This window comes from Idiotropiscis lumnitzeri, chromosome 2 (assembly GCF_059441095.1).
Source record: "Idiotropiscis lumnitzeri isolate Australia: NSW breed Sydney's pygmy pipehorse chromosome 2, RoL_Ilum_1.0, whole genome shotgun sequence".
NCBI lineage: Eukaryota > Metazoa > Chordata > Actinopteri > Syngnathiformes > Syngnathidae > Idiotropiscis > Idiotropiscis lumnitzeri.
The window spans coordinates 31,992,220-32,005,799 of NC_142392.1; the positions used below are offsets into that span (position 1 = coordinate 31,992,220).

Genomic DNA, 13,580 nt, shown 5'->3' on the forward strand with positions numbered 1-13,580 from the left:
GCTATGCCGAATCAACACACCAAAAAGTCGGAACTGGCGGCCGTTCGAAAATCTGAAATATATTCTTGCTTTTTTTTAAACCACAATGGCCGAAGGAGGGAAAAGTGTGGATTTAATTGCAGATACACTTGCAAGGACATTTTCAAGTCGGACCTTTCAAGAGAAGCTATATTGTCCAACACTCACTCAGTGGTGCGTAAGTGTGTTTCTGGATATTATTTGTCCAGCCGTGGTGTCATAAATGATGGTATTTTGATGTGGATTCATTCAAGTAGGACAAAGTAGGACTTCTTTGAAGGCACAGGTGTGAAATGCACTGAAGTAACTTTAAAAGTAAAAGTAAAAAAAAAATACGATTGTTTAAGAATGTGCAAGAAAGAACTCAATCTGATCGAAATGTTGTGCTTTGACAAATGTTGAAAATAATGACATTTTCCAGGAGGTATTTATTTCTTTGTTGTTTATTCATTATTTTTCTTTCAATATGTAGTATATTTTGTCTGTGAAGTGTGGGTCCTTGCTGCCTTCAGGAGAAGCAGCCGAGCAAGGCTGGATTGGTGATGGAAAAGAACTGGTTCGGAAAAGAATGTGTGCGTGTGTGCGCTCCGCGCACGTGCGAGCCCCCTCTCAGACATTTCCTTCTTATAGGGAATGCCCAAATAGGACATGAATATCTAATTTCCCTTGTTGCATATGCATTCCCATCCCGCTAGTCTTCGGGATTTCCCTCCAAAAGTCCCCCAGAGGGAGAACAGATGCGTCTCCCCGTTGATACGACCAGTCTACTCGTGACCACCTTAAATTACTCTCATACCCTGGAAGGTCACTGACCTGGCGAGAGAATTGCCCCCACCATAAACAATGCTCAGGCCTATTTTCTCTCAGGGCAGTATCTGGTTACATCGGAACTTCAGAACCAAGACTGGTCACTTCTGTGAGCTCAAGTCCCTTCATAGTTTCATAAAGAGAATTACTTCCCATATCTAAATTAGGCCATTTAAAAATGCATGACTTTTTTTCAATGTATATTTAAGCTTGCTGATGTAATACTACAATATTTATTCAATTATTTTAATATGTTAAATTATATAAATATTAATTTAAACCTTTTTATTTCACACTTGAATATTTCTTAACATATTTGTTCATTTGAATATGTATGCAATTTAAATTATTCCATCCATCCAGCCATTTCCGGCCGCTCATCCGGGGTCGGGTTATTGAATATATTTTTTAGTATTTTTTATAATTCAATATTTATTTCAAGATCAGGACTCTTCTCAAATAGTTCAATATTTATAAAATGTTTCTATATTTGTTCATTGAATTAAGTCTGTATGTGGTTTCCAATTTTACATTTTAATATTTTCCTATTTCATTATAAAAATAATCCAATGTATAAAAAATATAATAAAGCATGAAAAAAAATATTTGGTATATTTGACAAAATGATAGTTTTTCCGAAGTGAGATTGTGCTGAGCAACAAACCCCAAACGCTTGATAGAGCTCAACCTAGAAAGTGTATTTAGCCAGTCAGGAATTTATTCAGAAACCGTAATTATTAAATGTATGTGAGGGGATATTTGAAGAGTTTGAGTTTTGTTCAATGGACCATACATATACGAGCCAGCCAAACACGAGAAAACCAGCGCTGACTCCAGTCGCCATCAAGTTGCCCACTCCTGACATACCAAAACCTTTGAGAGAAACTGAGACTGCTTGCGTTTCTCTTTCTGGTTCTTTTTATAGTTCAACTTCTAGTTCTGTTTTTCACCTTTTCACACAGTGTAATGAAGGCCAGTTGAGCAAGTGGAACAAGTGATTTTATTGATGATTGTGGAAGGCAACGATTTCATAAGCACAGTTTCTTCTCACACCTTTTCCACTAGGTATGATTAAAACGACAACTGAAAAGCATAACGTTAACAAATGTTGTTCCAGGCAAAGGCAATTAATTTCATTTCCATCTTGATGTAAAATCACAAAAGAAATCATCACTCAGACACATTGCTTCTTCTGGCACTGATCACATTGGCTCAATGTCAATAAAAAAGCTTTGCAAAATTCAATATATCATATATTCAAAATCAAAATTTACATCTTACCACAAAGAGTCAGTTCCTTCAGTTTTTTGTTTTCTTTTTTTTAAGCTTCAAGGATCGCTGCTTTTCTCACCAGCACAATCGTGTCTCGCAGCAGTACGTTTAGTGAAGAATTTTTTAGCACAAACGCTGCAACTGAATGGCTTGTCTCCAGTGTGTGTTCTTGTGTGGCTCGTTAAAAGCGACTTACGATAGAAACTCTTTCCACAAACTGAGCAGGAAAAGGGTTTTTCGGCACCGTGCGTTCTTGTGTGGAATGTTAAATCAAACTTTTGAGAGAAGCTTTTGCCACAAACTGAGCAGGAAAATGGTTTTTCTCCAGTGTGTGTTCTTGTGTGAATTATTAAATGAGACTTTCGAGAGCAACTCTTGCCACAAACTGAGCAGGAAAAAGGGTTTTCTCCACTGTGTATTCTTGTGTGGTATTTTAAACTTGATTTTAGAGAAAAGCTTTTACCACAAACCAAGCAGGAAAATGTTTTTTCTCCAGTGTGTGTTCTTGTGTGGCTTGTTAAATTTGCCTTATGAGAGAAGCATTTTCCACAAACTGAGCAGGAAAAAGGTTTTTCACCACTGTGTGTTCTTGTGTGAATTACTAAATGAGACCTTTGAGAGAAACTCTTGCAACAAACTGAGCATGAAAAAGGTTTTCCTCCAGTGTGTAATATTTTATGTTTTTTTAAACTTGACTTAAAAGAATAGCTTTTGCCACAAACTGAGCAAGAAAAAGGTTTTTCTCCAGTGTGTGTTCTTCCGTGTTCTGTTAAATTTGCCTTTTGAGAGAAGCATTTTCCACAAACTGAGCAGGAAAAAGATTTTTCAACACTGTGAGTTCTTGTGTGCCTTTTTAAACTTGACTTTTGATAGAAGCTTTTGCCACAAACTGAGCAAGAAAAAGGTTTTTCTCCACTGTGTATTCTTTTGTGGTATGTTAAACCTGAATTTTGAGAGAAACTCTTGCCACAAACTGAGCAGGAAAAAGGTTTTTCTCCACTGTGTGTTCTTGCGTGGCTTGTTAACGTTGAGTTTTGAGAGAAGCTTTTACCACAAACTGAGCAGGAAAAATGTTTTTCTCCACTGTGCGTTCTTGTGTGCCTTACTAAATGAGACTTTCCAGAGAAGCTTTTGCCACAAACTGAGCAAGAAAAAGGTTTTTCTCCACTGTGCGTTCTTGTGTGCCTTACTAAATGTGACTTTTGAGAGAAGCTTTTGCCACAAACCGAGCAGGAAAAAGGTTTTTGTCCACTGTGTATTCTTATGTGGCATGTTAAACTTGAATTTTGAGAGAAACTCTTGCCACAAACTGAGCAGGAAAAAGGTTTTTCACCACCGTGTTTTTTTGTGTGCCTTTTTAAACTTGACTTTTGATAGAAGCTTTTGCCACAAACAGAGCAAGAAAAAGGTTTTTCTCCACTGTGCGTTCTTGTGTGCCTTACTAAATGAGACTTTTGAGAGAAGCTTTTACCACAAACCAAGCAGGAAAATGTTTTTTCTCCAGTGTGTGTTCTTGTGTGGCTTGTTAAATTTGCCTTATGAGAGAAGCATTTTCCACAAACTGAGCAGGAAAAAGGTTTTTCACCACTGTGTGTTCTTGTGTGAATTACTAAATGAGACCTTTGAGAGAAACTCTTGCAACAAACTGAGCATGAAAAAGGTTTTCCTCCAGTGTGTAATATTTTATGTTTTTTTAAACTTGACTTAAAAGAATAGCTTTTGCCACAAACTGAGCAAGAAAAAGGTTTTTCTCCAGTGTGTGTTCTTCCGTGTTCTGTTAAATTTGCCTTTTGAGAGAAGCATTTTCCACAAACTGAGCAGGAAAAAGATTTTTCAACACTGTGAGTTCTTGTGTGCCTTTTTAAACTTGACTTTTGATAGAAGCTTTTGCCACAAACTGAGCAAGAAAAAGGTTTTTCTCCACTGTGTATTCTTTTGTGGTATGTTAAACCTGAATTTTGAGAGAAACTCTTGCCACAAACTGAGCAGGAAAAAGGTTTTTCTCCACTGTGTGTTCTTGCGTGGCTTGTTAACGTTGAGTTTTGAGAGAAGCTTTTACCACAAACTGAGCAGGAAAAATGTTTTTCTCCACTGTGCGTTCTTGTGTGCCTTACTAAATGAGACTTTCCAGAGAAGCTTTTGCCACAAACTGAGCAAGAAAAAGGTTTTTCTCCACTGTGCGTTCTTGTGTGCCTTACTAAATGTGACTTTTGAGAGAAGCTTTTGCCACAAACCGAGCAGGAAAAAGGTTTTTGTCCACTGTGTATTCTTATGTGGCATGTTAAACTTGAATTTTGAGAGAAACTCTTGCCACAAACTGAGCAGGAAAAAGGTTTTTCACCACCGTGTTTTTTTGTGTGCCTTTTTAAACTTGACTTTTGATAGAAGCTTTTGCCACAAACAGAGCAAGAAAAAGGTTTTTCTCCACTGTGCGTTCTTGTGTGCCCTTTTAAAGACAGCTTTGAAGTGAATGAGTCAGTGTGACATGCCCTTTCACCTTTGGCTTGCCCATCATCATCATCATCTTCATCATCATCATCATCAATGTCATGAGCGTCTGATAATGTGCCCTCATTATGTGCTTGTGATGGCCCCCGGTGGTCTTCATCACCTTCTGTTGTCATGTGATGACTTGAGCTGATGCTTGTAGGCTCCGCCCCTCTGTTGTCCTCACTCTCATCCTTGTTTTCATCTTCAGTCTTTATAAGGACAAGGTTCACTGGTGACTTGTTGATCTCCTCCTCCTCCTCCTCCTTTTTGATGTGAGTCAAGTCTGGCTCCTCTTTCACAGAACGGAGATCGTTTTCACTGACGTCTGTAGGACACAAAAAGACAAATTTGGTTTGGTCAAGTCAAAGCTCAGGCGGCAACTTTGTCTTATATTTCTACTGTGCTACCTTTGACTTGTGCCTGCCGCATACGGAGCAATGCGTGCAACCCCGATTTGGACCGGACCATGGGGGCATTTCACAAAATTACGTCCTACGATGTAAACCTCCCTTTAGCAGCAGAACTGTGATAAACGAGCATTTAAAAAGGAAGCACGTTGCGGCTGATGCCCGATTTCATTCCTGACATAGTCACAGACGTTTATGGAAGCGAGCTGAAGTCAGCACACACAGGCTATTGTGTGCGTCTGAAGGAACACCTGTTGTGGGACCCTAACTTATTAATGGGGGCCATCGCAACATAATGTCATTGATAAAATAGGAATCGTTCAAGTGAAATATGTTTACAAGTATTTCATTTTGCATTTATAGATAGTTTCATCGTGGGTACTTTTTGCTTCCATTATAATCTGGATACCAAAAAGAATTAAAGGCATCATAGTCGCTATTTATTGCATGATTTACGTTTGGGTTTTTTTTTTTACCCAAAATGACATTTATCCTGCGAGTAAGTTTCCGACATTACCCTTTTTATTTTTATAAAATTTCTGTTTTGAAATGAATTTTAAAACAAAATTACGTTTGAAGAGTAAAAGTTCTTACACATAAGCATTAAGCAACAACACTTTCACTCTGACTTTCGTGTTGACATATTTGAATAATGACTGTATATTTTAAAGTTATCCAATATGTATTCAAATTCGACTAAGATCCACCATAATATTTGAAGAGTTCACTGAATTATTTTGGAACTGCAATGATGCTTAACAGCCATAGGGTGTCAGTAATGAGTAACAAAGTAACACAACACCTCCCATTGATACATCATTATCATTTGCAAAAAATTATCAAGAACTTTGAGTTGCGGGGGAGATGCAAACCACCTGAGCCACAGGAACTTTATTACCAGGAACTAAATGTTCCTGGCCTTGTTGGTAGAAAGGGGGGTTGTGACGTTCTCCCTTTTTAAGCCCATTGTAAGCCAAAGATGCAGATGCATTCCTTGCAGCATGCGCTTGTTCACTGATGAGATCCGTGCAACCCTGGATGGATGCATTCAATGTATTTTAAATGTTTGGATGGGGTGAAACTACGCACATGTGCACAAAACAGTCCAGAGCCACCGGAGGTTCATTGACCGAGCCAGTAAAAATTTCATAAATAAGACCAATACGTACTTGATTTAAAAAAAAACGTAATCATTTGTGTTTTATTCACGAACATTGATCAACCTCCATTGATCTTATTGCCGCAGTGTGCACAGGTTTTAGAGTCAGGTTGAATCATTCCATAAGGAATTGCTTGAACTAGATATGTCAGAGAGGTTGTCAAAAACGAGACAAGCCTGCACAAATGAATAACCCAGCCAAGATTGTCTTTGTCACTTGCGAGGAGCAGTCCGGCAAAGAGAAAAGCTTTCCCGCTCCTGTGCCGCGTTTTATTGAAGCACAGCAAAGTAATTTGTATATGCAAACTCATAAAGAATGGAAAAACATGAACACTTTGACTTTATCACACTTCTGTTCAATGCGAGCTAAACGGTTTTCTGTCAAACACGGTTCAAGACGTGCATCTGTTTTTGTGGCTTCCGGCTAAACTGCCAGCATAGACACAACTCTGTTACCACTGAACTCACGTTTTCCTGTGTAAGAGGTCCATGTTTTTGTGACCTTCTATTAACCCGTAAGCATAGTTTTGAAACATGATGACATGACAAACTTAATTTCTTTCGCGATAATATAAAAACTTTTGCAGATATAGCAAAAACAAATTGGAGAAGCTGTGGAGCAGAGCACATCAGTCAGACCCCGGGTCCACAACCCCTCTGGCAGAGACGCAAACAGAGCTTTCGCTTCAGAGTGACCCATTCACTATCTACCGTAGTGTCGAGAAATTCTGAAAATGTTCCATAACAGAGGAATTCGTAATGGGTGCTGAAACACCACACCCTGCTCGTGACATGGAGTATTCTACATCTAAAATTAACTCTGCCAACCGTCTTCACCAATGGGCCGAAATCTAGACTATGATGATGCGCACCCATAGTTAATGTGATTTGTGGCTCAGCGAACATAGACAATTCATACAGTTTCCTCTGCTCTGGGGCAAGGCACACATGCAAGGCAGCACCGGTAGACGTCACAAATACAAAATCCTAATGCCAGATGCACTTCTGACCCTCGAAATTGGGTGAATGCATCCTGACAAACCAAATCATCAGAACTCAGTGTTCAATGCAAAGGACCAATTGGTGGTTTGAAAGGGTGGAGGCGGCTACACCGCGCAGACCAGAGCAGGAACAGGACGGACCACCCGCGGGAGGATGGAGACCCTGGTCTCAGAGCTAACCAGTCGACTGGAACGGAGGACAACATATGCTTCCCCCGCCGGATGTGCACAGTCAAATTCAGTCCCTTCTGGAAATTCAGTCCCACTCGAATTCCAGTGTTTGTTTCACAGGTGCGGGTTCGGTCCATGGCAGTGACTCGGCCAATCTCAAGAATCCTACAAGCGTAACAGTGTTGTTGCTCACTGGGATATGCAGAAGAAGCTTGCAAAGCGTGGAATATCTTGTTCCACCATCAAAAACTGTTGTCCATCAATCGTCACCGGAATGCCAAGACTTGCCGGTCCTTGAATGCTGAGGCTCCGCGGGCACCCCTATCGTGGAATGGGGTCCCAATCGGGTTGAGGCGTCAACTGTGCGTTTGGAAGCCATCGAAGCGTTGTCGGAGGAGGGGGTAGCGATGGCGCCCCCGTGCTAGAGGAGCTCTTTGTGACAGGCATGGCGCTGGACCACAGGATGGCACATTTCAGGAAGTGGCTCGGTTTGGACCACTCATCACCCAGTGACCCCACAGCAAAAGCACGTCCCACTCACAACCCATGTCTATAACCACCCCTACTTCTGTTACGTGACCTTGTTGACCGGCCGGTGCGGACAACAAGCCTGCTGTGGGCACTGCGTCACCAGAACCTGGCCAAGGAGCAGCGGAAACGGAAAGAGCAGACGCAATGGGAGCTGCATGCGTCGGATGCTGCATTAGCTGCTTCCCGGGTTTTATTCCCCCCCCCCCCATATTCTTTTTTCCTTTCCCGGTGAATTAGCACTCTTGGCGGCCTGGACCCGCAAGTGTAACAATTCTTATTCTACATCCAATACAATATTTTCTTTCATCGATGCAAAAACGGGGGTTCTACTCATACTGATTAGCAGTTTCTCATTGACGGACTGTTACGCTTGATGTCAGTAACTGGGAGGCGCACGCCTTCGAGGACGGCCACCCGGCACAGCTGAGTGGTGGTGACACTATTGGACGGGTCACTGGCGGAAGCTTCAATCCATTCGCGTCTCGCCTCGTCTCCCATAAGAGCTCACAAACTTAATATTTTACATATATTTTACAAATGCCAATTGGTTTTGTCTTCTGTTTATGATTCATATTCAATCCCCATGAACACGTCAACTATAATTTAGCTCCTCTTTTTTAACCAACTAATACAGTGATTCTCAAATAATGGGGCGCGGTGTGATGCTGAGGGGGGCGCGTGGGACCCTGGGGAACATGATTTGCATGGTTTTGGGACCAAAAAAGTCGATCTCAGGCAACAAGTTTGAGCTCGTCAATTTTGTTTGTGCCCCGAGTTCACGCAGTACTGGTTTTAAAAAAACATGTTGCCCTGTCACGCAGTACTGATTAAAAAAAAAAGCGTCGCCCCATCGCTCGTTGACCCGGAAGTGATTTCTTTCGCCGCTCCTTAAATGCCCCGCGCCAAGCTATCTTGCGCTGCAGCTGAGCGAGCAAGGAGGCGCTAAGCGCGCTAATCGCTAAAATTAATTGCTTCGATGGACGCTCAACTTTTAAAAGAAGTCTGACTCAAACCGCGTTCGGGCGGAGAGCCAGCAGCTATGAACAGAAATGTTGTATTGCAACCATGACGTATCCAAAAAAATAAGACGATGGCTACGTTAGCAATTTAGCAGACGCTCTCAGGCTGGAACACGGAAATGGCTGACGTCATCACAACGAAGCCGTTTGACGTCAAACGGATTATAAAAATAAAAAAAAATGTATAGTCAATATATTCAAACTGGTGCTTTATGTTATTTATATAGAATTTTTGTTTGAAATCCCCCTGGCTCTTTTTGTCTTTTCTAGCTTATCTATGTATTAATAACTGTTTGGTTTGTTCATGTTAATAAAGTAAAAAAAAACTAAACAAAAACGTATAGTAAATATTTATCATCGCATCAATATTCGCACCACAGAGTGCTGAGTTTCGAGATCCTCACAATAGTCGTTCTCAAAATGATAGATTTTTTTTCGATTTATCTTTGTTAAGGGATATTTTATTGACAATCCAACATTAATATACAAAGAACATGTACATGAGTACGAAATGTAAAAAAACTGTAGTGGGGGGGGGCGCGAATTTATTTTCTTCTTGGTAGGGGGGGCGTGACAGGAAATAATTGAGAACCACTGAACTAATATAACCCCGTTTTCCTCAACCAATGAGTCAGTATAATTTGAAGTGGAATATCCGCAGACTAAAAATTTCTAATTTAATTTATATTAATTAACTGTATATGAAAAGTCCCCTCATAACATGATAATTCAGTCATTTCCATCTCAAAATGTCGTTCCATTAATTGAATTACCGTAGTACATCCGTCGCCAAACTGAAGTATGGAACATCAGATGTTTTTTTTTTTGTTTTGCATGACCTTTAACCTTGCATGTTCTGTTTCAACAAAATTGTATCTCTTATCAGTTTCCCTGTTTCATGAGTTGCTGCCGGGGGCAAAAAGGAGGAGTTCAGAGAGGAATTTCACCGTCAGGGGCAATCCCAAACTTTTGTTTCCAGGACATTGTAACACTCTGGGCTGGTTTATTGTTCTTCTTATTGCAATTTTACTGCGTTCAGTCTTCCTCGAGACTGAATACGTTCTAGTGTTTGCCAAATAGTTAATCCTAGTTTCTCACTTTAGCTTTGCACAGTCAATATATGAACTTTTTCAACTGCACAATCACTTCATTGAGGTCTAATTATCAATTGTTTACCATAGTCAGACTTTTGCCGTCAAAGAGACCTGTTCCTGAACCATATGTTAACGTTTTCATCACTCAGGGCTTTTCCGTGTTGACAAATCACATTCCACGGAACATGCATTCATCCTTTTATGATCTTAGATTTCTCTATTTATATGACCGCTTCTTGCAATGAAGATTAATTTCACCCCAATGATTATGTAGCCAATTATCTTTCTCATTCTAATTTTGCTTTAGTTATTATCCAAATTTTTGAACATTTTTTATGCTGCATCTTTCAATGCACACTAGGACGCACACGCGTTAGTTGAACTGATAAAACGGAATATTAATGCAATAACATTTGGGTTTTAGAAGGGGCATTTCTTTCTACAAAGGAGGGACTGGCACTGGTTTATAACTATCACCCCTTATCTCCTGCGTGGGGGCTGCCTGACTTACTGGTCCCAGAGTAGATGGAGGTGAGACCACAGCGCTCTGCTTGCATTCTTCCTGCTGGGCCCAATCTTCAACTCTTTAACCTCTGCATGATCATTGTTGACATGTCATATTAAAAATCCTTACATGCAAAAAAACAATTATGAGAACAAAATACTGCACCTATCTCCCCCCTTTGACACATGCCCCACATGTGTCAACACAAATAACAATAAAAACAAACGAAGCAGCAACCCCCCTTATTAGGCCGAACTTCCACGTACTTTCATCTCATCTCTTCACAAACCCCTGCGTACATCCTGTGCCAATACGGGGCGGACCGCAGCCAGGTTTTTGATTTTGCGTGGCCTTGACCAGAACACGATTAATCACAGGGAACGTATCTGAACAGCGGAGTCGAACCGGCCCAGACTTAATTCCTTACTCTTGCTACGTACCAGCGAAACCGTCGGGCCCTCCACACAACGGTACGCCTCGATCCTTACTGTGTTCCATGCCACAAAGTGCCCAATACGATACGATACGTGGAAGCGCGCTTCTCTTCATTATTTCTATTTCCAGCTCATAATTTTCCTGCTAAAATTTACACCCTGGCCAGGGTCTGTGCTCAAACTGAGCTTATTCACGACTATGTTGTCTATAGCTATAATTGTACACTTCTTATTTCTCATCTCTTTAAGCACTAGACCTTTCTTTCCTTTATCTTCTGCACATTTCTCCCACACTCGTCCCCATTTACTTAGTTCCTATCATCATATTTTTTTTCATTTATTTATTTATTTTTTTTATACTTTTTCTAATGTTCTTTCATAGTGTGGTTACTTTGACATCTTTTAATGTCTTAATCATTATGGAGGCCTCTTGTTTAAACAATAATTGAAACTAACACAGGGACATTTTCCATGACCAATCAGCCAGCAGACCCACACGCACAAGCTTTCTTTAACGACCCCAAAAGCCCCGACCGCTTGGACACAGGTGCACAACACCCATTGTGAGTAAAAGCATCTCACCGAAAGTTCAGCCGGCCGGCTGTTGAACGCCTGCGCCCCAGCACCCTGAGACCCTCAATGGAGCAAAATGCCAAAAATGTGGTATATTTTGTTGTTGATGTGTGGGTCTGGCTCAGCTTCCCTCCGGACAGGTCGCCGAGCATGACAGAATTGGTGATGGAAAAAAATTCTCTGACACAGCCATTTTGGTGAGAAAGAGATTTTATTCTCGTCACATGCTGATGTCAAAAGAAGTCTTCCCAAAAAGAAAAAAGGGAAAGGTGTCCCCTCTCTCCGGCCTTCCCTTCTTATAGGGAATGGCCACACCGGACATGAATATTGAAGGATTGTATTACGATTGCTGGCATTATATTAAGCACTTACGGGACAGAAGGTCAATTATTTAATTTAGCAGGTTCATATTTACTGAATATGTTAAACATTGATTAAACAAAAAGCATTTATCAAATGAAAGTAGAAGTACAGTGCATCGATAAGATTGACTGGGATTGTAGTCATGGTGTTTACTGATGCATTCATATGCTTAATTTCTATGACTTAGTTTAAATGCAAGACCTCAAACTTGCACACATTGTATTTTCATGACCCACACTCTCATTCAGAACAAACAGATTCAGTCTGCTCAGGTCAAACTGATGACTAACCAGATAGCACTTCATGGACAAATACAATAAAACACATTCTCCACACAGGCCATAGAAGATACAAACATATCAAGTTGGGCCGGGGAGGACGTCACAGGGACGCGATCAGGAACACCAAAAACACAACAATTTGATCTGAGAAAACATACACCACACAATCTGTACACTGACAAGATTACAGGGGAATGTGAGCAGGAGAGACGGAGAGACTGCCGCCTGCCTGAGAAGGTCAGCCTTGGACGTGGAAGTGGGAGGGAGCAAGGACGACCGATTCAACCTACATGACCCTTGACAAAGAAAACCTCCTATAAAATGTGAGGCTGGGCTGAGATCAGCGCGCCATTTTTCGATTGTACTCGTCTGAGTACAGTTTCTCGTCAGATTAAGAAAAAGCCGCCCAGATACTATTTCCTGAACTCCAGAAATCTTAGAAACTAAAATATCGCAACCCTAATCAGCTGTTGTTGAGTCTTTATTTGACCCTATTCTTCTTGAGTACAAAAACGAACAGGCATTGGAGTAATTTGGCTTTGAAGATTAATTTACAAAATGTTTCTCATTTTCTCGGTGGCTCAACTCCAACAGTGGACAAACTTAATTTGTTTCACACCATTTAAAAACCGGAATATGTAAAATGTTAAATAATCAGTTCAAATTTTAAACTGGGAAAAAAACATGGAGTTCACCCCCCACTATTGTTTTTTCTTTGGCATTTATTTTCTGCACTGATTTCATTTGGCATAAACAAATGTTCAGCAAACTAGCAAATAAAAGGCAACATTCAAAAATAAAACGGCAATAACCTTGAACGATTTCCCCAAACAACTTAATGTTGGGATGCATATTTTTAACGATAGAAAGTCGTTCTTTACAAAGCAAATGAGAGTAAGACGTGTACAAACCTGCTTCGTTCTCTTCTTTTATTCCACAAAGTTCTTCTTTGCACTTGGGTGTCGTTCTTGCACACATTTTCAAACGCCAATCTCAACAAATCCGCACTTGGTCTCTGCTTGGCGATAACTCGTGTGCTTCTCTTTGTTCGACGAGATGAAAGAAAGATGGCATCGTTTTTCAAAGTCCCACTGAAAGGATTTCCTGTTCCTCACGAAAGCGGAAGATCAGGACACGCAATCCCAAACTTTTGTTTCCAGGACATTGTAACACTCTGGGCTGGTTTATTGTTCTTCTTATTGCAATTTTACTGCGTTCAGTCTTCCTCGAGACTGAATACGTTCTAGTGTTTGCCAAATAGTTAATCCTAGTTTCTCACTTTAGCTTTGCACAGTCAATATATGAACTTTTTCAACTGCACAATCACTTCATTGAGGTCTAATTATCAATTGTTTACCATAGTCAGACTTTTGCCGTCAAAGAGACCTGTTCCTGAACCATATGTTAACGTTTTCATCACTCAGGGCTTTTCCGTGTTGACAAATCACATTCCAC

At 40.6% G+C, this 13,580-nt stretch overlaps 1 protein-coding gene across 1 annotated transcript; it reads right to left on the reverse strand.

Moving 5' to 3' along the window:
• Positions 1 to 1,955: 1,955 nt before the first annotated feature.
• Positions 1,956 to 13,159, reverse strand: LOC148342324 (uncharacterized). Its single transcript, XM_088288905.1, has 2 exons — positions 13,037 to 13,159; positions 1,956 to 4,912 (listed from the first exon to the last, which is right to left on the reverse strand). Exons 1-2 carry the CDS (start codon positions 13,101 to 13,103, stop codon positions 2,154 to 2,156), a joined length of 2,826 nt encoding a protein of 941 aa, XP_088145031.1. The 5' UTR covers positions 13,104 to 13,159; the 3' UTR covers positions 1,956 to 2,153.
• Between the last annotated feature and the right edge of the window lie 421 nt (positions 13,160 to 13,580).